Here is a 26098-nt window from a genome sequence, read left to right as displayed (position 1 = left end):
GATCCCCGTGGGGTCAAAATGATCACAAGAACGGTGAGCAAAAATCGCCGAACCACACGGGGACCTAGTGAATGACCTGCAGAGAGCTGGGACCAAAGTAACAAAGCCTACCATCAGTAACACACTACGCCGCCAGGGACTCAAATCTTGCAGTGCCAGACGTGTCCCCCTGCTTAAGCCAGTACATGTCCAGGCCCGTCTGAAGTTTGCTAGAGAGCATTTGGATGATACAGAAGAAGATTGGGAGAATGTCATATGGTCAGATGAAACCAAAATATAACTTTTTGGTAAAAACTCAACTCGTTGTGTTTGGAGGACAAAAAATGCTGAGTTGCATCCAAAGAACACCATACCTACTGTGAAGCATGGGGGTGGAAACATCATGCTTTGGGGCTGTTTTTCTGCAAAGGTACCAGGGCGACTGATCCATGTAAAGGAAAGAATGAATCGGGCCATGTATCGTGAGATTTTGATTGAAAACCTCCTTCCATCAGCAAGGGCATTGAAAATGAAATGTGGCTGGGTCTTTCAGCATGACAATGATCCCAAACACACCGCCCGGGCAATGAAGGAGTGGCTTCGTAAGAAGCATTTCAAGGTCCTGGAGTGGCCTAGCCAGTCTCCAGATCTCAACCCCATAGAAAGTCTTTGGAGGGAGTTGAAAGTCTGTGTTGCCCAGCAACAGCCCCAAAACATCACTACTCTAGAGGAGATCTGCATGGAGGAATGGGCCAAAATACCAGCAACAGTGTGTGAAAACCTTGTGAAGACTTACAGAAAACATTTGACCTCTGTCATTGCCAACAAAGGGTATATAACAAAGTATTGAGATACACTTTTGTTATTGACCAAGTACTTTTTTTCCACCATAATTTGCAAATAAATTCATAAAAAATCCTACAATGTGATTTTCAAGATTTTTTTTCTCATCTTGTCTGTCATAGTTGAAGTGTACCTATGATGAAAATTATAGGCCTCTCTCATCTTTTATGTGGGAGAACTTGCACAATTGGTGGCTGACTAAATACTTTTTTTGCCCCACTGTAAGTTTCAAAACAATAAAGACATTACAAATGTCATATTATATATATACAGTGTTTTAACAATGTACCAATGGTTAAAGGACACAAGACAAAATAAATAAGCATAAATATGGGTTGTATTTGCAATGGTGTTTGTTCTTCACTGGTTGCCCTTTTCTCGTGGCAACAGGTCACAAATCTTGCTGCAGTGATGGCACACTGTGGAATTTCACCCAGTAGATATGGGAGTTTATCAAAATTGGATTTGTTTTCGAATTCTTTGTGGATCTGTGTAATCTGAGGGAAATATGTCTCTCTAATATGGTCATACATGGGGCAGGAGGTTAGGAAGTGCAGCTCAGTTTCCACCTCATTTTGTGGGCAGTGAGCACATAGCCTGTCTTCTCTTGAGAGCCATGTCTGCCTACGGCGGCCTTTCTCAATAGCAAGGCTATGCTCACTGAGTCTGTACATAATCAAAGCTTTCCTTAAGTTTGGGTCAGTCACAGTGGTCAGGTATTCTGCCGCTGTGTACTCTCTGTTCAGGGCCAAATAGCATTCTAGTTTGCTCTATTTCTTTTATAAATTATTTCCAATGTGTCAAGTAATTATCTTTTTGTTTTCTCATGATTTGGTTGTGCTGCTGTCCTGGGGCTCTGTGGGGTGTGTTTTTGTTTGTGAACAGAGCTCCAGGACCAGCTTGCTTAGGGGACTCTTCTCCAGGTTCATCTCTCTGTGTAGGTGATGGCTTTGTTATGGAAAGTTTGGGAATCGCTTCCTTTTAGGTGGTTGTAGAATTTAACGTCTCTTTTCTGGATTTTGATAATTAATGGGTATCGGCCTAATTCTGCTCTGCATTCATTATTTGGTGTTCTACGTTGAACACGGAGGATATTTTTGCAGAATTCTGCATGCAGAGTCTCAATTTGGTGTTTGTCCCATTTTGGTCTTGGTTGGTGAGCGGACCCCAGGCCTCACAACCATAAAGGGCAATGGGCTCTATGACTGATTCAAGTATTTTTAGCCAGATCCTAATTGGTATGTTGAAATGTATGTTCCATTTGATGGCATAGAATGCCCTTCCTTCTCTCTGTGTTTCTCTATCTCTCTCTCCACAGAGCCTGTGAATGGTGATGTGTTTGTGTTCTTCCACGAGGGGGCTCAGGGCTGTCTAGGGGTGCAGGGTCACTCCCTGTCCCTGTCCGAGTCCTGCGAGGATGATGCCCAGAAGTGGAAGTGGGTGACCCGGGGCCGACTCTTCAACCTAGGCTCCTCTCTGTGCCTGGGCCTGACAACAGGCAACTACAGCTCCAGAGAGGACGCCTCATTGCTGGGCGTCTACCCGTGTGACAGAGAGCCTCCCGGGGTCCGCTGGACATGGTACTGTTCCCAGGTGTTGGACAACCTCAACCTGTACCTGCCGTCACCCTCACACCCTGTTAACCCCTCCGCTAACTCCTCAGTGGTGGCCTCGGATGTCAAGCCCCTACGGGAGGGGCTCAAGTGGAGGCTCTTTGGGGACGATCAGGACCTTTGTTCTAGGAGCTATCGTGGTAAGTAGAATAGCTTCTGCTTCTGGCTTTCTCTGATAAAGGGAAGTGTAAGTTGAGCAAGTTATTCTGGTCAGTCTTGACGTCAGTTCGACTCTGGTAGGCAAAGGGAGTCAGCCATTTTGCAATATCAAATCAAAATAAAATAAAATGTATTTATATAGCCCTTCGTACATCAGCTGATATCTCAAAGTGCTGTACAGAAACCCAGCCTAAAACCCCAAACAGCAAGCAATGCAGGTGTAGAAGAACGGTGGCTAGGAAAAACTCCCTAGAAAAGCCAAAACCTAGGAAGAAACCTAGAGAGGAACCAGGCTATGTGGGGTGGCCAGTCCTCTTCTGGCTGTGCTGAGTGGAGATTATAACAGAACATGGCCAACATGTTCAAATGTTCATAAATGACCAGCATGGTCAAATAATAATAATCACAGGCAGAACAGTTTAAACTGGAGGTGGACTGGGGACAGCAAGGAGTCATGCTAGGTAGTCCTGAGGCACGGTCCTAGGGCTCAGGTCCTTCGAGAGAGAGAAAGAAAGAGAGAATTAGAGAGAGCATACTTAAATTCACACAGGACACCGGATAGGACAGGAGAAGTACTCCAGATATAACAAACTGACCCTAGCCCACCGACACATAAACTACTGCAGCATAAATACTGGAGGCTGAGACAGGAGGGGTCAGGAGACACTGTGGCCCCATCCGATGACACCCCCGGACAGGGCCAAACAGGAAGGATATAACCCCACCCACCCACTTTGCAAAGCACAGCCCCCACACCACTAGAGGGATATCTTCAACCACCAACTTACTATCCTGAGACAAGGCCGAGTATAGCCCACAAAGATCTCCGCCACGGCACAACCCAAGGGTGGGCGCCAACCCAAACAGGAAGATCACATCAGTGACTCAACCCACTCAAGTGACGCACCCCTCCTAGGGATGGTATGAAAGAGCCCTAGTAAGCCAGTGACTTAGCCCCTGTAATAGGGTTAGAGGCAGAGAAGTGGAGAGAGGGGAACCGGCCAGGCAGAGACAGCAAGGGCGGTTCGTTGCTCCAGAGCCTTTCCGTTCACCTTCACACTCCTGGGCCAGACTACACTCAATCATATGACCCACTGAAGAGATGAGTCTTCAGTAAAGACTTAAAGGTTGAGATCGAGTTTGCGTTTCTCACATGGGTAGGCAGACCATTCCATAAAAATGGAGCTCTATAGGAGAAAGCCCTGTCTCCAGCTGTTTGCTTAGAAATTCTAGGGACAATTAGGAGGCTGCGTTTTGTGACCGTAGCGTACATGTAGGTATGTACGGCAGGACCAAATCAGAGAGATAGGTAGGGTTAGTCAGCTGTGTTGTACTGTTGTGGAGGGTACAGCTCTATCTGTTCAGACGCATGCTGCAATTTTTTTTGCCCTGGGCCTCTCTGTTGACTGAATGACTGACTGGCAGTCCGCCAGCAAGATAGCTAAGGAAAGCCCTCTCGCTCTGTGTTTGTAAACTCAAGACATAAACAGTGGAATGCCCTTGCCCTCACATAGCCTACAGTAGAGCTGGCTCATTAAACCGGAAATGATTGACACCGACCATACCGATCACTTATCGCAGGCATTTCGCTGATATCGTTCATTATGATACGTAGCCTGTACTAGAGAAACGTGAAGTTTGACATGAAGTAAGTGTGTTAATATGTGTGATTGTTAATGGGACAGTTGATGGCTACAACCATCAGACTCGTAGTACGTTAGTAGTTTAAAGGAAAGGTTTAAAAAACTTGTTGCACATTAATGTTATAAACTATCCTTCTATTTATCATTATTGCATCAATTCAGGCAATTTATCACAATGTGGATTTTGGTCCATATCACCCAGTTCTAACCTACGTATGTTAGTGTTTACGTAGGACCTAGGAGTTGAAGCCCCCCACTGAAGGGATAACAGTGTGGTTTTGAAGCAAAGCTTTGTTTCCACTATTATTAGTAGTAGTATTATTATTCATGCAGATATCAAATGTTATTATTTAAGTTGCACAGACAGCCTTTCTGCTGGGCTTAGTCTTTGAAAAACCGTCTCTAGCCTGTCTGACTGCAATTAAAACCAGATCTCCTACAACCTAAGTCCAGAAAACTACTTCTTTACTTTCCTCATATATCTTTCCTCTCCTTCTTTACTTTCCTCCTCTCTCTTTCCTCTCCTTCTTTACTTCCATCCCATATCTTTCCTCTCCTTCTTTACTTTCCCCCTCTCTCTTTCCTCTCCTTCTTTACTTTCATCCTATATCTTTCCTCTCCTTCTTTACTTTCCTCCTATATCTTTCCTCTCCTTCTTTACTTTCCTCCTATATCTTTCCTCTCCTTCTTTACTTTCCTTTTTCTGTGGGGAGGCAAAAGGCATTTGTAACTTTTAACTGCCATTCCGCACAACTTGCTTTTGTGAAGTCAACAGGCTGCTGAATAAAGAATGCCACGGACATTAGTCACCCCGCTGTGTAGCTAGCAGGCTAGCAGCTTGACACGAACCAGCCACTGGTGGAGAAGAGAGGGAAATGAAGGAGGGAGGGAACTTTCTAGGCCTTTCCCCCTTTTTAACACATATGCCCTACTTTCCATGGGTCTGGCTCGTTCTCTGTGTGTTTTGGTAACATCGCAGACGCCCTTCCAGTCCCTTTCTTTACAGCTCTTTCTCTCTACTGCTCCCTTTCTCCCTTTCTCTCTTTCTCCCTTTCTCCCTCTCTCTCAATCCTTGCTCGCTCGCTCTCTTCCCTCTCCCGCTCTCTCTCTTTCTCCATCGTGTCTTGGAGAGTTGATTTGAGTTGTCCCCGCTGTCCTTTCCTTCATACCCCGCTGTCCAGTGGAATGCAGAGGCTACCGTGGCAACCCATGGGCATTTTGTCAAACTGTGGAGATCAGGTTTCATTCAAAATAAAGTTCATTCAACTCTCAAAGAATAATGGAGTTTAGTTTATACATGGCAGTCTCATAATAGACTGGAAAAAATAACTAAAACAGCTGCTTATAAACTAAACTCAATATTTTATTATTTTAGAGAAAGTATATTTTCTACCCTTGTCACTTGCTAGTGAAAATGAAAATGACTTTGTCTGGCATACTTTTTAGTTTGAGACAGTATATCGTTTTTATAAAGCTTTATCCTGATGTATTTATTTTTCAGATTGTTTTTCCATTATCTGGTCTATTTTGGTTTATTGTTTACCTTTGATGGTCTTTCCCAAGTACACAGATTTGCTTGCTCAGTAAAAATTGGGACAGAAAGTGGTGCTTCAGTGCCAGTGCATCCTGGGATTTGAAGTCTTTCCATCGTGTGCCTTTGCAGAGATCTATACTATCCAGGGGAACTCTCACGGTCGGCCCTGCTACCTGCCCTTCATGTACGATAGCCAGTGGTTCCACAACTGCACCAGTATTGGCAGAGAGGACGGTCACCTGTGGTGTGCCACCACCTTCGACTATGGCAAGGACGAACTCTGGGGCTTCTGTCCTGTTAAGAGTGAGTCACCGTCTCACACAGTTATATTCTCCCTCCACCTCCTCCACACCCCCCACACACACACACGCACCACAGACTCTTTCTATGTCTCTCTCTCTAGGACTATTTTCCCCTTGCAATGATCTCTGTTTCTCCCTCCCCTCCCCTCCCCTCTCTCTCCCACTCCCTCCCTCCCCCTCCCAGGCAATGACTGTGAGACGTTCTGGGACACAGACCCCCTGACAGACAGCTGCTACCAGTTCAACTTCCAGGCCACCCTGTCATGGAGCGAGGCTCGCATCAGCTGCCAACAGCAGGGGGCTGACCTGCTCAGTGTCACCAAGCTGCATGAGCAGACCTACATCAACGGTAGGAGACCAGAGGAGAGTCTAAAACGCAGTCCTCTATGCTACAACACTGGAACGCTTTTCTTCCTTATTCTCGGTTTGATGGAAATGTGTTTATAGGTCTGTTGTGAACTGGTATTAGACATTGCTGGTAAACAACTATGTATTAAGCGTGTATAAGCCATTTAAAAGCATACCTTACAATCAAGGGTTACCGTCTTTTCTCAACTCGCCTCTTCTCTAATAGTTTTAAAGAGGTGGAGTGTGATCTTGCCTCTGTTTATATGAGAACATCTTATGTTTTTAAGAGAAGTCTCTCCCCGCTGCTGTAGGTTTGCTGACTGGTTACAGTGCTGCTCTGTGGATCGGTCTGAATGACCTGGACATCACCGGAGGCTGGCAGTGGGCTGACTCCTCCCCGCTCAAATACCTCAACTGGGAGAATGGTGAGAGAACACTGTCTTTAACCCAACCTCAACCATCCTCAACCCTTTTTTTAACCCAACCTCAACCATCCTCAAACATCTTTCTAACCCAACCAAACCCAACCTCATCCATCCTCAACCCTCATTTTAAAAGCAGATGGATGTTTATTGTCCTGAATCTTGCCCTGGAAGCAGAACTGAGCGATCTCCGCTAGATGGGCCAGCTGTAAAGTCAAAATTGACTAGATAGTAAAGATGTATGAAAACAGAAATGATTTTTTTGGTCTTAATGTAAGGTTAGGGTTAGGCATTAGGGTTAACAGGGTTATGGTTATGGTTAGGTTTAAAATCAGGTGTTATGACTTTGTGGCTGTGCCAGCAAGTGACCACTGCAGAGCTGCTTTCAGGGCAATATTCATGACAATAAATGCCAACCTGCTCCTTTTAACACAAACCAATCTCATCCCTCTTCAACCATCCTTTTAACCTTATCCATCCTCAACCATCCTTTTAACCTCAACCATCCTTTTAACCTTATCCGTCCTCAATCATCCTTTTAACCTTATACATCCTCAACCATCCTTTTAACCTTATACGTCCTCAACCATCCTTTTAACCTTATACATCCTCAACCATCCTTTTAACCTTATACATCCTCAACCATCCTTTTAACCTTATCCGTCCTCAACCATCCTTTTAACCTTATACATCCTCAACCATCCTTTTAACCTTATACATCCTCAACCATCCTTTTAACCTTATACATCGTCAACCATCCTTTTAACCTTATACATCCTTAACCATCCTTTTAACCTTATCCGTCCTCAACCATCATTTTAACCTTATCCGTCCACAACCATCCTTTTAACCTTATCCGTCCTCAACCATCCTTTTAACCTTATCCATCCTCAACCATCATTTTAACCTTATACATCCTCAACCATCCTTTTAACCTTATACATCCTCAACCATCCTTTTAACCTTATACATCCTCAACCATCCTTTTAACCTTATACATCCTCAACCATCCTTTTAACCTTATACATCCTCAACCATCCTTTTAACCTTATCCGTCCACAACCATCCTTTTAACCTTATCCGTCCTCAACCATCCTTTTAACCTTATACATCCTCAACCATCCTTTTAACCTTATCCATCCTCAACCATCATTTTAACCTTATACATCCTCAACCATCCTTTTAACCTTATACATCCTCAACCATCCTTTTAACCTTATACATCCTCAACCATCATTTTAACCTTATCCGTCCACAACCATCCTTTTAACCTTATCCGTCCTCAACCATCCTTTTAACCTTATACATCCTCAACCATCATTTTAACCTTATCCGTCCTCAACCATCATTTTAACCTTATCTGTCCACAACCATCCTTTTAACCTTATCCGTCCTCAACCATCCTTTTAACCTTATCCATCCTCAACCATCATTTTAACCTTATACATCCTCAACCATCCTTTTAACCTTATACATCCTCAACCATCATTTTAACCTTATCCGCCCACAACCATCCTTTTAACCTTATACATCCTCAACCATCCTTTTAACCTTATACATCCTCAACCATCCTTTTAACCTTATCCATCCTCAACCATCCTTTTAACCTTATACATCCTCAACCATCCTTTTAACCTTATACGTCCTCAACCATCCTTTTAACCTTATACATCCTCAACCATCCTTTTAACCTTATACATCCTCAACCATCCTTTTAACCTTATACGTCCTCAACCATCCTTTTAACCTTATCCATCCTCAACCATCCTTTTAACCTTATACATCCTCAACCATCCTTTTAACCTTATACGTCCTCAACCATCCTTTTAACCTCAACCATCCTTTTAACCTTATCCATCCTCAACCATCCTTTTAACCTTATACATCCGCAACCATCCTTTTAACATTATACATCCTCAACCATCCTTTTAACCTTATACATCCTCAACCATCCTTTTAACCTTATACATCCTCAACCATCCTTTTAACCTTATACATCCTCAACCATCCTTTTAACCTCAACCATCCTTTTAACCTTATACATCCTCAACCATCCTTTTAACATTATACATCCTCAACCATCCTTTTAACCTTATACATCCTCAACCATCCTTTTAACCTTATACGTCCTCAACCATCCTTTTAACCTTATACGTCCTCAACCATTTTATTTATTTATTTTTTATTTCACCTTTATTTTACCAGGTAGGCAAGTTGAGAACAAGTTCTCATTTGCAACTGCGACCTGGCCAAGATAAAGCAAAGCAGTTCGACCCATACAACGACACAGAGTTACACATGGAGTAAAACAAACATACAGTCAATAATACAGTATAAACAAGTCTAGATACGATGTGAGCAAATGAAGTGAGATAAGGGAGGTAAAGGCAAAAAAAGGCCATGGTGGCGAAGTAAATACAATATAACAAGTAAAACACTGGAATGGTAGAATTGCAGTGGAAGAATGTGCAAAGTAGAAATAAAAATAATGGGGTGCAAAGGAGCAAAATAAATAAATAAATAAATAAAATAAAATAAATACAGTAGGGAAAGAGGTAGTTGTTTGGGCTAAATTATAGGTGGGCTATGTACAGGTGCAGTAATCTGTGAGCTGCTCTGACAGCTGGTGCTTAAAGCTAGTGAGGGAGATAAGTGTTTCCAGTTTCAGAGATTTTTCTAGTTCGTTCCAGTCATTGGCAGCAGAGAACTGGAAGGAGAGGCGGCCAAAGAAATAATTGGTTTTGGGGGTGACCAGAGAGATATACCTGCTGGAGCGCGTGCTACAGGTGGGTGATGCTATGGTGACCAGCGAGCCGAGATAAGGGGGGACTTTACCTAGCAGGGTCTTGTAGATGACATGGAGCCAGTGGGTTTGGCGACGAGTATGAAGCGAGGGCCAGCCAACGAGAGCGTACAGGTCACAATGGTGGGTAGTATATGGGGCTTTGGTGACAAAATGGATGGCACTGTGATAGACTGCATCCAATTTGTTGAGTAGGGTATTGGAGGCTATTTTGTAAATGACATCGCCGAAGTCGAGGATTGGTAGGATGGTCAGTTTTACAAGGGTATGTTTGGCAGCATGAGGGAAGGGTGCTTTGTTGCTAAATAGGAAGCCAATTCTAGATTTAACTTTGGATTGGAGATGTTTGATGTGGGTCTGGAAGGAGAGTTTACAGTCTAACCAGACACCTAGGTATTTGTAGTTGTCCACGTATTCTAAGTCAGAGCCGTCCAGAGTAGTGATGTTGGACAGGCGGGCAGGTGCAGACAGCGATCTGTTCAAGAGCATGCATTTAGTTTTACTTGTATTTAAGAGCAATTGGAGGCCACGGAAGGAGAGTTGTATGGCATTGAAGCTTGCCTGGAGGGTTGTTAACACAGTGTCCAAAGAGGGCCAGAAGTATACAGAATGATGTCGTCTGCGTAGAGGTGGATCAGAGACTCACCAGCAGCAAGAGCGACATCATTGATGTATACAGAGAAGAGAGTCGGTCCAAGAATTGAACCCTGTGGCACCCCCATAGAGACTGCCAGAGGTCCGGACAGCAGACCCTCCGATTTGACACACTGAACTCTATCAGAGAAGTAGTTGGTGAACAAGGCGAGGCAATCATTTGAGAAACCAAGGCTGTCGAGTCTGCCGATGAGGATGTGGTGACTGACAGAGTTGAAAGCCTTGGCCAGATCAATGAATACGGCTGCACAGTAATGTTTCTTATCGATGACGGTTAAGATATCGTTTAGGACCTTGAGCGTGGCTGAGGTGCACCCATGACCAGCTCTGAAACCAGATTGCATAGCAGAGAGGGTATGGTGAGATTCGAAATGGTCGGTAATCTGTTTGTTGACTTGGCTTTCGAAGACCGTAGAAAGGCAGGGTAGGATAGATATAGGTCTGTAGCAGTTTGGGTCAAGAGTGTCCCCCCCTTTGAAGAGGGGGATGACTGCAGCTGCTTTCCAATCTTTGGAAATCTCAGACGACACAAACGAGAGGTTGAACAGGCTAGTAATAGGGGTGGCAACAATTTCGGCAGATCATTTTAGAAAGAAAGGGTCCAGATTGTCTATCCCGGCTGATTTGTAGTGGTCCAAATTTTGCAGCTCTTTCAGAACATCAGCTGACTGGATTTGGGAGAAGGAGAAATGGGGAAGGCTTGGGCGAGTTGCTGTGGGGGGTACAGTGCTGTTGACCGGGGTAGGGGTAGCCAGGTGGAAAGCATGGCCAGCCGTAGAAAAATGCTTATTGAAATTCTCAATTATAGTGGATTTATCAGTGGCCCAGGAGTGGCTAATGGAACTCTTCAGCTGGCTAGCTCCGGAATAATTGATGTTTGCTCCGGAATCGACGTAAGCCGATAGTCACACGGATAGCAGCTAGCTAGCTGCGAGATCCAGGTATTAATGTCCAGAGCTTGCGGTTGAAATCCGGGGACATGGAGAGAAAAATAGGTCCGGTATGTTCCGGTCCGAGCCGCGCAGTACAAAACTGGCGATAGATTTTCGAGCTAAAGGATAGCTGATGACCACAAACCGTGGTTAGCTGAATACTAACGATTAGCCAGTAAAGAAGCTAACTAGCTTCTGATTAGCTTCTGGTTAGCTTCTGGCTAGCTTCTGGCTAGCTTCTGGTTAGCTTCTATGGAGGATTACAGATTTGAGGTAAATAATACTTTTTAAAATAAATTGGTGAGGCGGTTTGCAGGAGAGTGTTTTGAAGATGAGTTTATGGAAAATAAAAAATATATATATAAAAAGGTATGCCAAGAAAGTTGTAAATATATATATATATATATATATATATATATATATATATATATATATATATATATATATATATATATATATATATATACGGGACACGACAAGGACAAAATACGTCTTGGTGATTGACCATCCTTTTAACCCAACCTCATCCATCCTCAACCATCCTTTTAACCTTATCCGTCCTCAACCATCATTTTAACCTTATCCGTCCTCAACCATCCTTTTATCCTTATCCTTCCTCAACCATCCTTTTAACCTTATACATCCTCAACCATCCTTTTAACCTTATACATCCTCACCCATCCTTTTAACCTTATCCTTCCTCAACCATCCTTTTAACCTTATACATCCTCAACCATCCTTTTAACCTTATACGTCCTCAACCATCCTTTTAACCTTATACATCCTCACCCATCCTTTTAACCTTATACATCCTCAACCATCCTTTTAACCTTATCCATCCTCAACCATCCTTTTAACCTTATCCGTCCACAACCATCCTTTTAACCTTATCCATCCTCAACCATCCTTTTAACCTTATCCATCCTCAACCATCCTTTTAACCTTATACATCCTCAACCATCCTTTTAACCTTATCCATCCTCAACCATCCTTTTAACCTTATCCGTCCACAACCATCCTTTTAACCTTATCCATCCTCAACCATCCTTTTAACCTTATCCATCCTCAACCATCCTTTTAACCTCAACCATCCTTTTAACCCAACCCAACCTCTACCATCTGTTTACAACACTAACACCACAGACTACACAGAGAACTTCTAAGCTGTCTCTTCTTTCTATCTCCCAATATTCGTTCTATTTAAATCCCAGACCAGCCGAGCCATGTGGAGGAGGTGAACTGTGCGGTGATCAGAACAGAGTCGTCTGGCCGCTGGCAGAACAGAGACTGCTCTGTAGCCCTTCCCTACGTCTGTAAGAAGAGACCCAATGCCACCCTGGACCCCTTCACCACCGGTTCGTCTGCCTAGCCACCGGTCGAGACTCTAGACCTCCTTATCAAATCCTCCCTGCTAAAGCTTTTACAGATGTTGGAGCTTGATTTGAGAATTTCCCTGCAAAGCAGGAAAGGCACATTTGTAGTGTATTTGAGTTTTAAAAAGGCTTCTAATGTTTGTAATTTCCACTTTCAAATTTCAGATTTGATTTTCCTCTACGAAAAATCCCCTGCAAAATGTACATTTGTTAGAATCCACATAACAATTCACATTTCCTGTTGCTGCAGGAATTATTTTCCCTCTGTAGCAAACAGGCTCAAATTAAGATCCTACATCCATAGCTTGTTGTTTCATGGACAGTTACATACACTGTATGTGAGTAGTTACAGTTAAAAAAAATACATCCTAGATTTGTGTAGCCATTGGGTTATATGCTCTCTACTGTATTAACAAATAGTTAATATAGAATATATTTCCCTTCTGTTTGCTCTCTGTCTCTGCTCTGTGGGCTGCAGACTCGTGGGCGGATGATGAGAAGTACGAGTGTGATGTGGGCTGGCAGGCGTTCCAGGCAGGCTGCTACAGACTGACGTCAGAGAAGGTGGACTGGGACGCTGCTCAGAAAACCTGTCAGAAAATGGAGGCCAACCTGGTCAGCCTCCACACCCTGCCTGAACTAGAGTTCATCATCAACAACATCAAGCGAGGTACACAGATAATGCAGTATGTCACGGTAAGGTACCTCAACCTGAAGACAGGCAGCTACACAGACACTACAATACTGTACATGTCATAGAAACAGGCTTCAACTTCGGTGTCGAGCAGTTTCTCTCATAGGAGACATTTGATCTGGTTTCTTGTTTGTGTTTATATATAGCACATATGTACAACTTGTTTAGGTTGTTTACCTGAAACAACAAAAATGAAATGAAATAAAAAAGATACAGTACCAGTCAAAAGTATTGGAAAGTTTTTGATTAGTACATTATTCCATATGTGTTATTTCATAGCTTTGATGTCTTCCCTATTATTCTACAAAGTGGAAAAAAGGAAAAGCCCTTGAATGAGTAGGTGTGTCCAAATGTTTGACTGGTACTGTATATAATAAGTTATTTACAACTTTTTTCACCACCCCTCTATAAGGACAGGGGTTGGCATACTGTAGTTACACCCTACCTACACTCTTACAACCTAAACGGGTTCTTCGGCTGTCCTCATTGGAAAACCCTTTGAAGAACCCTTTTTGGTTCCAGCTGGAAAGAACCCTTTTAGTTCCAAGTCGAATCCTTTTGTGTTCAAGCTAGAACCCTTTCCACGGAGGGCTCTACATGGAACCCGTAAGGGTTGTACCTAGATACAAAAAAGGCTTCTCCTATGGGGACAACCGAAGAACCCTTTAGGAACACTTTAGTTGAAGCGTGTCTAATACTCCACTCCACTCACTGCTTCTCCCATCTTGTTTCTGTCCTAATGTGCTTGCTGTAGTGTCTCCTCCTCCCTGCTCTGTGATAGTTATCGTCCTATCTCTGTGTGTCAGATGTGGAGGAGCTGTGGATTGGTCTCCATGACACGGCTATGCAGATGGACTTCCAGTGGACAGACCACACGCCCGTCATCTTCACTTACTGGCATCCCTTTGAGCCCAACAACTTCCAAAACACCCCCGAGGACTGTGTCACCATCTGGGGACCCGTGAGTGACCCTTGGCCTTTGACCCCTATAGTCTGGACCCTGCCATCTCACAGCTGTGTTTCTCACTGCCAGCAAGCCTCCTTTACGGAACACTATTGTTTATACTCTGCAGCTGTGTCCTCTCTCTTTCTCTGTGTGTGCGTCTGTGCGTGTGTGTGTACAGGAAGGCCGCTGGAATGACAGTCCCTGTAACCAGACCCTGCCGTCCATCTGTAAGAAAGCAGCCCAGAAGACTGACGGACAGGCACAGGACCACGGGTGCAAACCAGTAAGATTTACTATAGTCTCTTTCTTTATTTCGCTCTTTCTACGTTCTCTTTTTCCCTCTCTCTTTGTCTCTCTTCTCTTTCTCTCTCTCTTGCTCTCCCCCCCCCCCTCTCTCTACTTTTTTTTCTCTCACTCCTTCTCCCAATCTCTCTCTCTCTCTCTCTCTCTCTCTCTCTCTATCTGTCTGTCTAGAAAGGTTCTATTCACAGTTCTAGCAGCGTCACGCTGTTCTAACTCCAGATGCAGACAGTCAGCACTGGCACTCTGAATGCAGATTGTGAATATTTGAGTGCACCCCCTCACACTCTGCCCCCCTCCCTGTACACCCCACGCCCCTCCACCTTCCGCCCCTCTGCCCTCTGACCACCCCTCCGTCCCAGTCTGTATTTGCTCTGAATCACCCCCTCAGGGCCAGGGAGGTCAGCCAGACACCCTACCCCCAGACAACCCCACAAATGTGTTCACATTTACAAAAATACCCACACACAAATGAACCATATCCACAGGTCTCACATCTGGTTAACCCATCTCTCTCTTTTTCTTTCTTTCTTTCTTTCTTTCCTTCTTTCTTTTCTTTCTTTTCTTCTTTCTTTCATTCTTTCTTTCCTTCTTTCCTTCCTTCTTTCCTTCTTTCTTTCCTTCTTTCCTTCCTTCTTTCCTTCTTTCTTTCCTTCTTTCCTTCTTTCTTTCCTTCTTTCTTTCCTTCTTTCTTTATTTCTGTCCTTCTTTCTGTCCTTCTTTCCTTCTTTCTTTCCTTCTTTCTTTCCTTATTTCTTTCTTTCTTTCTCGCTCTCTTTCTCTCTCTCTCTCTGTCTTTCTCTCTTTCTGCAATTTCACAGACTGTAATTCTCTTCTTATCTTTGACTAGTTCCCCCCATGGTTATGTGCTCTACTCTCCTGCTATCTTTCAACCCTCTCCTCCTGTTTAAAGGGTAAAAACGTTTACTCAGGCAAAGGTATTACTGTTTGATCCTGATGCTCCAGTAATTTAGTGTTTATGTGCTCCCTCACTCCCTCACTCGACATGATGGATAGCCCAGCTAATGCCTCATGGCAAATTAGTTACTGCTGTTAGCTTGGCTCCTGCTTGGCCAACTTGACTGCGTTGTGTCAGTTGAATGAGTTAATGCTCGCTTTTTGAGTTACAGTGGGGCAAAAAAGTATTTAGTCAGCCACCAATTGTGCAAGTTCTCCCACTTAAAAAGATGAGAGAGGCCTGTCATTTTTGTCATAGGTACACTTCAACTAAAAAATCCAGAAAATCACATTGTAGGATTTTTAATGAATTTATTTGCAAATGTTGGTGGAAAATAAGTATTTGGTCACCTACAAACAAAAGACACCTGTCCACAACCTCAAACAGTCACACTCCAAACTCCACTATGGCCAAGACCAAAGAGCTGTCAAAGGACACCAGAAGCAAAATTGTAGACCTGCACCAGGCTGGGAAGACTGAATCTGCAATAGGTAAGCAGCTTGGTTTGAAGAAATCAACTGTGGGAGCAAATATTAGGAAATGGAAGACATACAAGACCACTGATAATCTCCCTCGACCTGGGGCTCCACGCAAGATCTCACCCCGTGGGGTCAAAATTATCACAAGAACGGTGAGCAAAAATTCCAGAACCACACGGGGGGACCTAGTGAATGACCTGCAGAGAGCTGGGACCAAAGTAACAAAGCCTACCATCAGTAACACACTACGCCGCCAGGGACTCAAATCCTGCAGTGCCAGACGTGTCCCCCTGCTTAAGCCAGTACATGTCCAGGCCCGTCTGAAGTTTGCTAGAGAGCATTTGGATGATCCAGAAGAAGATTGGGAGAATGTCATATGGTCAGAAGAAACCAAAATATAACTTTTTGGACAAAGAATGCTGAGTTGCATCCAAAGAACACCATACCTACTGTGAAGCATGGGGGTGGAAACATCATGCTTTGGGGCTGTTTTTCTGCAAAGGGACCAGGACGACTGATCCGTGTAAAGGAAAGAATGAATGGGGCCATGTATCGTGAGATTTTGAGTGAAAACCTCCTTCCATCAGCAAGGGCATTGAAGATGAAACGTGGCTGGGTCTTTCTGCATGACAATGATCCCAAACACACCGCCCGGGCAACGAAGGAGTGGCTTCGTAAGAAGCATTTCAAGGTCCTGGAGTGGCCTAGCCAGTCTCCAGTACTCAACCCCATAGAAAATCTTTGGAGGGAGTTGAAAGTCTGTGTTGCCCAGCAACAGCCCCAAAACATCACTGCTCTAGAGGAGATCTGCATGGAGGAATGGGCCAAAATACCAGCAACAGTGTGTGAAAACCTTGTGAAGACTTACACAAAGGGTATATAACAAAGTAGATAAAGATTGAGATAAACTTTTGTTATTGACCAAATACTTATTTTCCACCATAATTTGCAAATAAATTCATTAAAAATCCTACAATGTGATTTTCTGGACTTTTTTTTCTCTCATTTTGTCTGTCATAGTTGAAGTGTACCTATGATGAAAATTACAGGCCTCTCTCATCTTTAAGTGGGAGAACTTGCACAATTGGTGGCTGACTAAATACTTTTTTGCCCCACTGTAACTCAACATCTGAAGAGAAAGTGTGAGACAACCAAGTTACTGACTTAATGGTTCAGCGGTTCTGTGGTTCTGTCGGAACAATAGGGTCTATATGATCCATGGCTCATTGGCTCATTGGCTCAGGTGACTGTAACACTAGAGATCCCCAGAGAGTGTTGCATTGTGGGTCATGTGACAGGAGAGAGAGAAATAGATAGCATACGCATCTGCCTCTCCAGAGGCTCATAAAGGGGAACGTGGCTCGCCAGCTGGAAGTCTTTGAGGTTTCTCCTTCCCTGCCAAGTGCAGTTGTGCAAAAGCCTGATGTTGGACTAAATCACACAAAGTGACTTTCCCTCTCTCTTCCTCTCTCACATACGCACTCACTTCAACACACACACGTGCACGACTACACACTCAAACCCTTGTGACATTTTGTGTGTTGACTGTGCTCTCGGTCTGTACACGTCTGCAGATAAGCACTGAGAGGCGAGAGAGAGGGGTGGAGTGAGAGAGCGGTTTGAGAGAGAGAATAGCTCTGAGCCTGGACTTGTTCTGTCCTGCCCCGGTTTTATATGTAGGGAAAAATAATTGCCCTTTACTTATTACACATGTGTTGTTTATAGTACTTTATGCTTACATGTTCCCATCTCATCTGGTTGTGTTTTCATGCAAGTCTCTGGATGTAGATAGATCTCTTTGGACAGTTATTATTTCTGTGCCTGTCAACCTTTCTCCTCTCTCTCCCCCGTCAGGGCTGGAGATGGCACAGTCCGGCGTGCTACTGGATGGGAGAGGAGCAGGTGACCTTCGAGGAGGGCAGGAAGGCCTGCGCTGGCAGCGGAGCTACCCTCATCACCATCGCCAATAGGTACACACACACATGCATACCTGTACATACCCTCATGTACGTACGCAAGCACACACAGACACAAACACAAACACACACACACCTAGTGTAACCTCTGACCCCTGAGCCTTGTCCATGTGTGATGTTGTAGGTTTGAGCAGGCATTTGTCAACAGTCTGGTGTTTGGCCGTTCTGGGGATTCATTCTGGATAGCACTGCTTGACCAGAACAGCCCTGGGAAATTCCACTGGCTCAGCGGGGATGAAGTGACCTATACCAACTGGAACAGAGACCAGCCAGGTGGGGACATGGACCTCTGTTTCTGTATCTGTCCACAGAGCTATCACGACGGACATGTTGGTCTTGTACTAGCCTTCAGGACACCTGTCTGTGCCATATGCCCAGAGCCCTGTCAAAACTAGATATGGTATAAACTCTTATCTCTTGGGTATTCATTGTGGCTAAATTGCCAATGACTTAATCAGGTGATTGGTTTACCATTTTCAAGACCATCTTTTGCCATGATCTCTACCATCCCCACTGGTGTGTCAGTCAGTTACTACCAGACCCAGACTCATGCAACTACGTAACATGGACCACTCTCTCCCCGCTCTCCTCTGTCAGGAGGAAACATCAAAGGGGGCTGTGTAACCATGGAGACGGGCTACGCCACAGGCCTATGGGAGGTGAAGGACTGTGCGTCGGCCCGGGCCAAGTTCATCTGTAGACTGAACCAGGACACGTCCCTCAGCCCTGAGCCCCCAGCCCCGCACCCCACCCCCAGCCTCACTGGATCCTGCCCCAACGGGTGGAAGACAAACGACAAGCTGCACCACTGCTACAAGGTATCCTACGCCTTTACCGCTGCTTGATAAACTCAGCAAAAAAAGAAACGTCCCTTTTTCAGGATCCTGTCTTTCAAAGATAATTCGTAAAAATCCAAATAACTTCACAGATCTTCATTGTAAAGGGTTTAAACACTGTTTCCCATGCTTGTTCAATGAACCATGAACAATGAATGAACACGCACCTGTGGAACGGTCGTAAAGACACTAACAGCTTACAGACAGTAGGCAATTAAGGTCATAGTTCTGAAAACTTAGGACACTAAAGAGGCCTTTCTACGGACTCCAAAACACCAAAAGAAAGATGCCCAGGGTCCCTGCTCATCTGCGTGACCGTGCCTTTGCCATGCTGCAAGGAGGCATGAGGACTGCAGATGTAGCCAGAGCAATAAATTGCAATGTCTGTACTATGAGACGCCTAAGATGGCGCTACAGGAAGACAGGACAGACAGCTGATCGTCCTCACAGTGGCAGACCATGTGTAACAACACCTGCACAGGATTGGTACAACCGAATGAATAAGTGTTACAATGAGCCTCGTACCCTGGAGCGGGATCGATTTGGAGGTGGAGAGTCTCATGGTCTGGGGCGGTGTGTCACAGCATCATCGGACTGAGCTTGTTGTCATTGCTGGCAATCTCAACGCTGTGACCCCCCTTTGTTCAGGGACACATTATTCCATTTCTGTTAGTCACATGTCTGTGGAACTTGTTCAGTTTATGTCTCAGTTGTTGAATCTTGTTATGTTCATACAAATATTTACACATTTTAAGTTTGTTGAAAATAAACGCAGCTGACAGTGAGAGGATGTTTCTTTTTTGCTGAGTTTATTACTAGACATATATTTTAAGCATATGTATTAGTTTAGTCAATATACATACCATTTATTTGCCTCTAACGCCTCTCTGTGTGTGTGTGTGTGTGTGTGTGTGTGTGTGTGTGTGTGTGTGTGTGCGTGCGTGCGTGCGTGTGCCTACCTGTGTGCCTACATGTGTGTGTGTATGTGCCTGCCTGTCTGCCTGTGTGTGTGTGTCCCAGGTGTTTGACAGAGCCCAGATGGACCAGAAGCTGAGCTGGCTGCAGGCCCACCTAGCCTGTCAGAGACACCATGGAGCCAACCTGCTGAGTGTCAGTGGCCCAGAGGAGGAGCACTTCATACTGCAGATATTACACGAAGCCTTTGGGTGGGTGGACACTCCACCTTGATCATGCATGGGTTGTATGAATGGGTTACAGGGCCCAGACTGGATGGAGGGAGAATGTGGTTCTTATTTGAAAAGGGGATGGGTTTGTACTTTAAGAGGGAATGTGGTGGTAATGATGAGGATGATAATAATAAATGTATATAATTATTTTTGGGGGTGCTTATATTCGTCCTGTTACACACAGTGTGTAAAGGAAATACATTTTTTGCATATCCCAACTCCCCCGGAGATACCCGCAGGGAGTGGGGTCACGGCCAGGGTTGCCAATTAACATAATCTCTGGAGCAATTAGGGTTAAGTGCCTGGCTCAAGGGCACAGTGACAGATTATATATATTTTTTATGGTGATGACTATGATGCTGATGATGGTGATGATGCTAGTAATGATGATGATGCTGATGATGATAATGACGCTGATGCTGCTGCTGCTGATGCTGACGACGCTGCTGCTGCTGCTGCTGCTGCTGCTGATGATGGTCCACAGGGAGTCAGAGGACCATGAGCAGCACTGGTTCTGGATCGGGCTGAACCGCAGGAACCCCATGGACAACGGTAGCTGGAAGTGGAGCGATGGACTGGCTGTGAGTCACAGCATCACCATCCAGTCTTCCAGCCACAGCATTACATCACAGCATGTCTATGGACCTAATTAGAGCAGCCAAACCACAGCACTATCTATTATTGACCCAGCTTAACACAGCAACCTTGATTTACTGATAGCTACAGCCCCGCTACAACAACATACAGCCTCTTGCACCATATATGTGTACCTCAAAGCTTAGAGATATACAGTGCTGTGAAAAAGTATTTGCCCCCTTCCTGATTTCTTATTTTTTTGCACATTTGTCACACTTAGATGTTTCAGATCATCAAAACGAATGTTAATATTACACAAAGATAACCCAGGTAAACACAAAATGCAGTTTTTAAGTGATGATTTTATTTATTAAGGGAAAAAAGCTATCCGAAACTTCATGGCCCTATGTGAAAAAGTAATTGCCCCCTAAACCTAATAACTGGTTGTGCCACCCTCAGCAGCAACAACTGCAATCAAGCGTTTGCGATAACTGGCAATGAGTCTTTCACATCGCCGTGGAGGAATTTTGGCCCACTCCTCCTTGCAGAATTGTTTTAATTCAGCCACATTGGAGGGTTTTCGAGCATGAACCGCCCTTTTAAGGTTATGCCACAGCATCTCAATCGGATTCAAGTCCGGACTTTGACTAAGTCACTCCAAAACTATATATATATTTTTTTATGCCATTCAGAGGTGGACTTGCTGGTGTGTTTTGGATCATTGCCCTGCTGCAGAACCCAAGTGCGCTTCAGCTTGAGGTCACAAACTGATGGCCGGACATTCTCCTTCAGGATTTTTTGGTAGAGAGCAGAATTCATGGTTCCATCAATTACAAAAAGTCGTCCAGGTCCTGAAGCAGCAAAGCAGCCCCAGACAATCACACTACCACCACCATATTTGACTGTTGGTATGATGTTCTTTTTCTGAAATGCTGTGTTACTTTTACGCCAGATGTAACGGGACGCACACCTTCCAAAAAGTTCAACTCTTGTCACGTTAGTCCACAGAATATTTTCCCAAAAGTCTAGGGGATCAGCAATATGTTTATTTTCCAAAAGTGAGACGAGTCTTTACGTATGTTCTTTTTGGTCAGCAGTGGTTTTCGCCTTGGAACTCTGCCATGGATGCCATTTGTGCCCAGTCTCATTTTTATGGTTGAGTCATGAACACTGACTTTAAGTGAGGTCTGCAGTTCTTTATATGTTGTTGCGGGTTCTTTTGTGACCTCTTAGATGAGTCGTCGCTGCGCTCTTGGGGTAATTTTGGTAGGCCGGGCACTCCTGGGAAGGTTCACTACTGTTCCAAATCTTCTCCATTTGTGGATAATGGCTCTCACCGTGGTTCGCTGGAGTCCCAAAGCTTTAGAAATGGCTTTGTAACCCTTTCCAGACTGATAGATGCCAATGACTTTGTTTCTCATCTCTTCCTGTATGTCTTTGGATCGCAGCATGATGTCTTGCTTTTTGAGATCTTCTGGCCTGCTTCACTTTGTCAGACAGGTTCTATTTAAGTGATTTCTTGATTCAACAGGTCTGGCAGTAATCAGGCCTGGGTGTGGCTAGTGAAATTACACTCAGTTTTCCAAAGAATGTGATTAACCACAGTGAATTCATGATTTAACGGGTGGCACAACCAGTTATTAGGTTTAGGGGGCAATTACTTTGTCACATAGGGCCATGAAGGTTCGGATAGCTTTTTAAAATCATCACTTAAAAACTGCATTTTGTGTTTACTTGGGTTATCTTTGTGTAATATTAAAATTAGTTTGATGATCTGAAACATTTACTTGTGACAAATGTGCAAAAAAAACAAGAAATCAGGAAGGGGGCAAATACTTTTCACAGCACTGTAGCTACCTACTTGTTAAACTATTTTTTTGTAAAGTCCTCTAACCCATCTTCCTCTGCATGTCAGTATACGTACCAGAACTTTGGGCGTTACTACTACAATGTCCGTCAGTGTGCAGCAGCAGACCTGGGCAGCATGACCTGGCTGGCCATGCTCTGTGAGGCTAAACTGGACTGGATCTGCAAGATCCCCAAAGGTAACAGCAAGACAAGGGCACATAGACACTGATACAGTCACAAAGCAGTGCTACTGCTCTATACAGACACAATAGAGACACGCTGACACAAGGGGTCCTTGTTATTGCCTGAAAGCTTTCGTTCTGAATATTCAAGTATGTGTTATGTAGTGCTGAGCGATTAACCAACATGTTTCTCTCAGGTTATTAAACAACTCATTTTCCGACGTCGGTTCAGTTACTTGAATTCCATTTAGTGTTTTTTTGGTTGGGGGGGGGGGGTGAGCCTAATGTGCTGTTTCTCTAGAGAGAAATCAAATAATTCAGGAGAGAAATCCAGTCAATAACTATGTGGGATGTTGAAGGGAGTTGTAGTTTTCATTAAGCAAATATGTGACCGCCTGGCACGATTTTGTAACAATTGCATAGTGACGTAGAGCAGTAAAGTAAAGGCACTTACAGAAGTTGCACACATTGGGGACATTTTTTGTAGCCTGGTGTCCGGGAAGAATGTGGCCTTTTATTAATGCATTTCATGCAATTCTAAGTAATTTTACATGACTGGAGACTTTGGCAGAATATTTTTAATACAGCACAAATGAGAATCTGAGATCCATAAAAATGACCTAGGCCTAGGCATGTTGTAGGCTACAATATGAGGAGGAAATTATAGTCCTAAAAATACTTTTCAGTTTCACTGACTCACCCAATGACATGCAGCTCACTTGCTGGTGATGGCCAATGCGCTCGTGCCAAAAGCCTATCTCTCACTTGTTTTAATTTGTAAAACAATATTTGGAAGTTGAACGAATAAACTCAGCAAAAAAGAAACGTCCTCTCACTGTCAACTGTGTTTATTTTCAACAAACTTAATTAACATGTGTAAATATTTATATGAACATAACAAGATTCAACAACTGAGACATAAACTGAACAAGTTCCACAGACATGTGACTAACAGAAATTGAATAATGTGTCCTTGAACAAAGGGGGGAGGGGGGGGGGGGGTCAAAAGTAACAGTCAGTATCTGGTGTGGCCACCAGCTGCATTAAGTACTGCAGTGCATCTCCTCCTCATGGACTGCACCAGATTTGCCAGTTCTTGCTGTGAAATGTTACCCCACTCTTCCACCAAGGCTACTGCAAGTTCCCAGACATTTCTGGGGGGAATGGCCCTAGCCCTCACCCTCCTATACAACAGGTCCCAGACGTGCTCAATGGGATTGAGATCTGGGCTCTTCACTGGCCATGGCAGAACACTGACATTCCTGTCTTGCAGGAAATCACGCACAGAACGAGCAGTTTGGGTGGTGGCATTATCATGCTGGAGGGTCATGTCAGGATGAGCCTGCAGGAAGGGTACCACATGAGGGAGGAGGATGTCTTTACTGTAACGCACAGTGTTGAGATTGCCTGCAATGACAACAAGCTGAGTCCGATGATGCTGTGACCCACCGGCCCAGACCATGACTGACTCTCCACCTCTAAATCGATCCCGCTCCAGAGTACAGACCTCGGTGTAACGCTCATTCCTTCGACGATAAATGCGATTCCGACCATCATCCCTGGTGAGACAAAACCGCGATTCGACATTGAAGAGCACTTTTTGCCAGTCTGGTCCAGCGACGGTGGGTTTGTGCCCATAGGCGACGTTGATGCCGGTGATGTCTGGTGAGGACCTGCCTTACAACAGGCCTACAAGCCCTCAGTCCAGCCTCTCTCAGTCTATTGTGGATAGTATAAGCACTGATGGAGGGATTGTACATTTCTGGTGTAACTCGGGCAGTTGTTGTTGCCATCCTGTACCTGTCCCGCAGGTGTGATGTTTGGATGTACTAATCCTGTGCAGCTGTTGTTACACATGGTCTGCCACTGCGAGGACGATCAGCTGTCCGTCCTGTCTCCCTGCAGCACTGTCTTAGGCATCTCACAACACGGACATTGCAATTTATTGCCCTGGCCACATTTGCAGTCCTCATGCCTCCTTGCAGCATGCCTAAGGCACGTTCACGCAGATGAGCAGGGACCCTGGGCATCTTTCTTTTGGTGTTTTTCAGAGTCCGTAGAAAGGCCTCTTTAGTGTCCTAAGTTTTCATAACTGTGACCTTAATTGCCTACTGTCTGTAAGCTGTTAGTGTCTTTACGACCGTTCCACAGGTGCGTGTTCATTAATTGTTTATGGTTCATTGAACAAGCATGGGAAACAGTGTTTAAACCCTTTACAATGAAGATCTGTGAAGTTATTTGGATTTTTACGAATTATCTTTGAAAGACAGGGTCCTGATAAAGGGACGTTGGTAGTTGGTAGCCTACAGTTGGTAGCCTACAGCATAGAATCTGTTCCTTACAGCAGGAGCCATTTGCTTTCCAACCTTTGTTTTCCTCAATTGTATTTGAAATATAGCTAAAGGCCTGTATTGACGCTCAACAAATGCCTAGTTTCCTGAATCAAGTTGTTGTTGAAATTCTTACACAGGGACTCTAAGTCAATCTTAAATGAATCATTGTTTATTGCCAGCGCGCTGTAGAGGTTCCAACAAACTTAATGCACCATAGTGAACATCTGTCAGAAGATCTGCTGGGGCAGTCCCTGCAGTTGTCTTATATACGGCTGTACAGAGTTATATTTGCATAATTTAATATAATTAATGAATCATTACCATTTTGTTTCATTCATGTGACCGACAAATACTGAGACCTTGAAACTGAGATATCTTTCGTTCTCAAAACAAGGTCTGGGCATCCAGCCAAATTGCAGCTACTGATAGTAAGGATTCGTTCAGTCAGTCACTTGCATGAACACAGAAATTGGTTTATAGAGAACCACAAACATAAAACATAGAATTGGTAGTTAGAAAATAAGACGTATAACATTTCCATTACAAGTCACATATTTTTTTTCTTTGTTCAACTAGGCAAGTCAGTTAGGGACAAATTCTTATAAACACTTTTACGCCTGCTACGTTAAGTTAGATATACACAGACTGTATAGACCTAATGAGAGAGGAGTGTACACAACACAACAATGAAGACAGAGACTCAAAAAGCACTAATCACTCAGCGGTAGCGTTATGCATTTGTTCTGAATGATGGATTCAGACCACTTTTTGTTTTGTGTTTTCAGGAAAAATTGACAAGGATCCAAACCCCACTGAAGGTCAGTTTATAAACCACCCTCCTCTCATTGTGTCTTGTTTTTATAGTCTTCCATCATAACCAACTAGCAACAACTTTTCTTTCCCATCTTTCTCCTCATCCCCCCAGCCCCCAGTGCCAGTGAGTGGGTGGGCTTCCAGGAGGCAGAGTATAAGTTCTTTGACCACCGGTCTACGTGGGACCAAGCCCAGAGGATCTGCTCCTGGTCCGGTGCTTCTCTGGCTTCCATCCACTCTTCTGCGGAGGAGGTTTTCCTTGCCAACACACTGCACAAGGTACCACACATTTAATGAAAACATTATAACAACTTTATCAAATCAAATGTATTTATATAGCCCTTCTTACATCAGCTGATATCTCA

General features: G+C 44.2%; 1 protein-coding gene across 2 annotated transcripts in view; it reads left to right on the top strand.

The window, feature by feature from the left end:
• Positions 1–26098, top strand: part of LOC110538158 (mannose receptor, C type 2) — a 51628-nt gene that overhangs the window by 8939 nt on the left and 16591 nt on the right. For both annotated transcript variants that reach the window (XR_005035127.1, XM_036938220.1), the window contains exons 2-17: positions 2141–2575; positions 5901–6074; positions 6258–6422; positions 6733–6846; positions 12444–12587; positions 13084–13275; positions 14106–14260; positions 14424–14528; positions 17837–17952; positions 18083–18231; positions 18556–18776; positions 19815–19960; positions 20466–20562; positions 22473–22602; positions 25706–25738; positions 25846–26012. Coding sequence is in view for 1 of the 2 variants with exons in the window: in XM_036938220.1 (XP_036794115.1) it covers positions 2141–2575; positions 5901–6074; positions 6258–6422; positions 6733–6846; positions 12444–12587; positions 13084–13275; positions 14106–14260; positions 14424–14528; positions 17837–17952; positions 18083–18231; positions 18556–18776; positions 19815–19960; positions 20466–20562; positions 22473–22602; positions 25706–25738; positions 25846–26012 (2543 nt within the window). In the remaining variant the exon portion in view is untranslated. The remainder of the gene's footprint in view (positions 1–2140; positions 2576–5900; positions 6075–6257; positions 6423–6732; positions 6847–12443; positions 12588–13083; positions 13276–14105; positions 14261–14423; positions 14529–17836; positions 17953–18082; positions 18232–18555; positions 18777–19814; positions 19961–20465; positions 20563–22472; positions 22603–25705; positions 25739–25845; positions 26013–26098) is intronic.

Source organism: Oncorhynchus mykiss, chromosome 12 (genome assembly GCF_013265735.2).
Source record: "Oncorhynchus mykiss isolate Arlee chromosome 12, USDA_OmykA_1.1, whole genome shotgun sequence".
Lineage (NCBI taxonomy): Eukaryota > Metazoa > Chordata > Actinopteri > Salmoniformes > Salmonidae > Oncorhynchus > Oncorhynchus mykiss.
The sequence above is the reverse complement of the archived record's forward strand: the minus strand, read 5'-3'. Positions and strand labels throughout refer to the sequence as shown.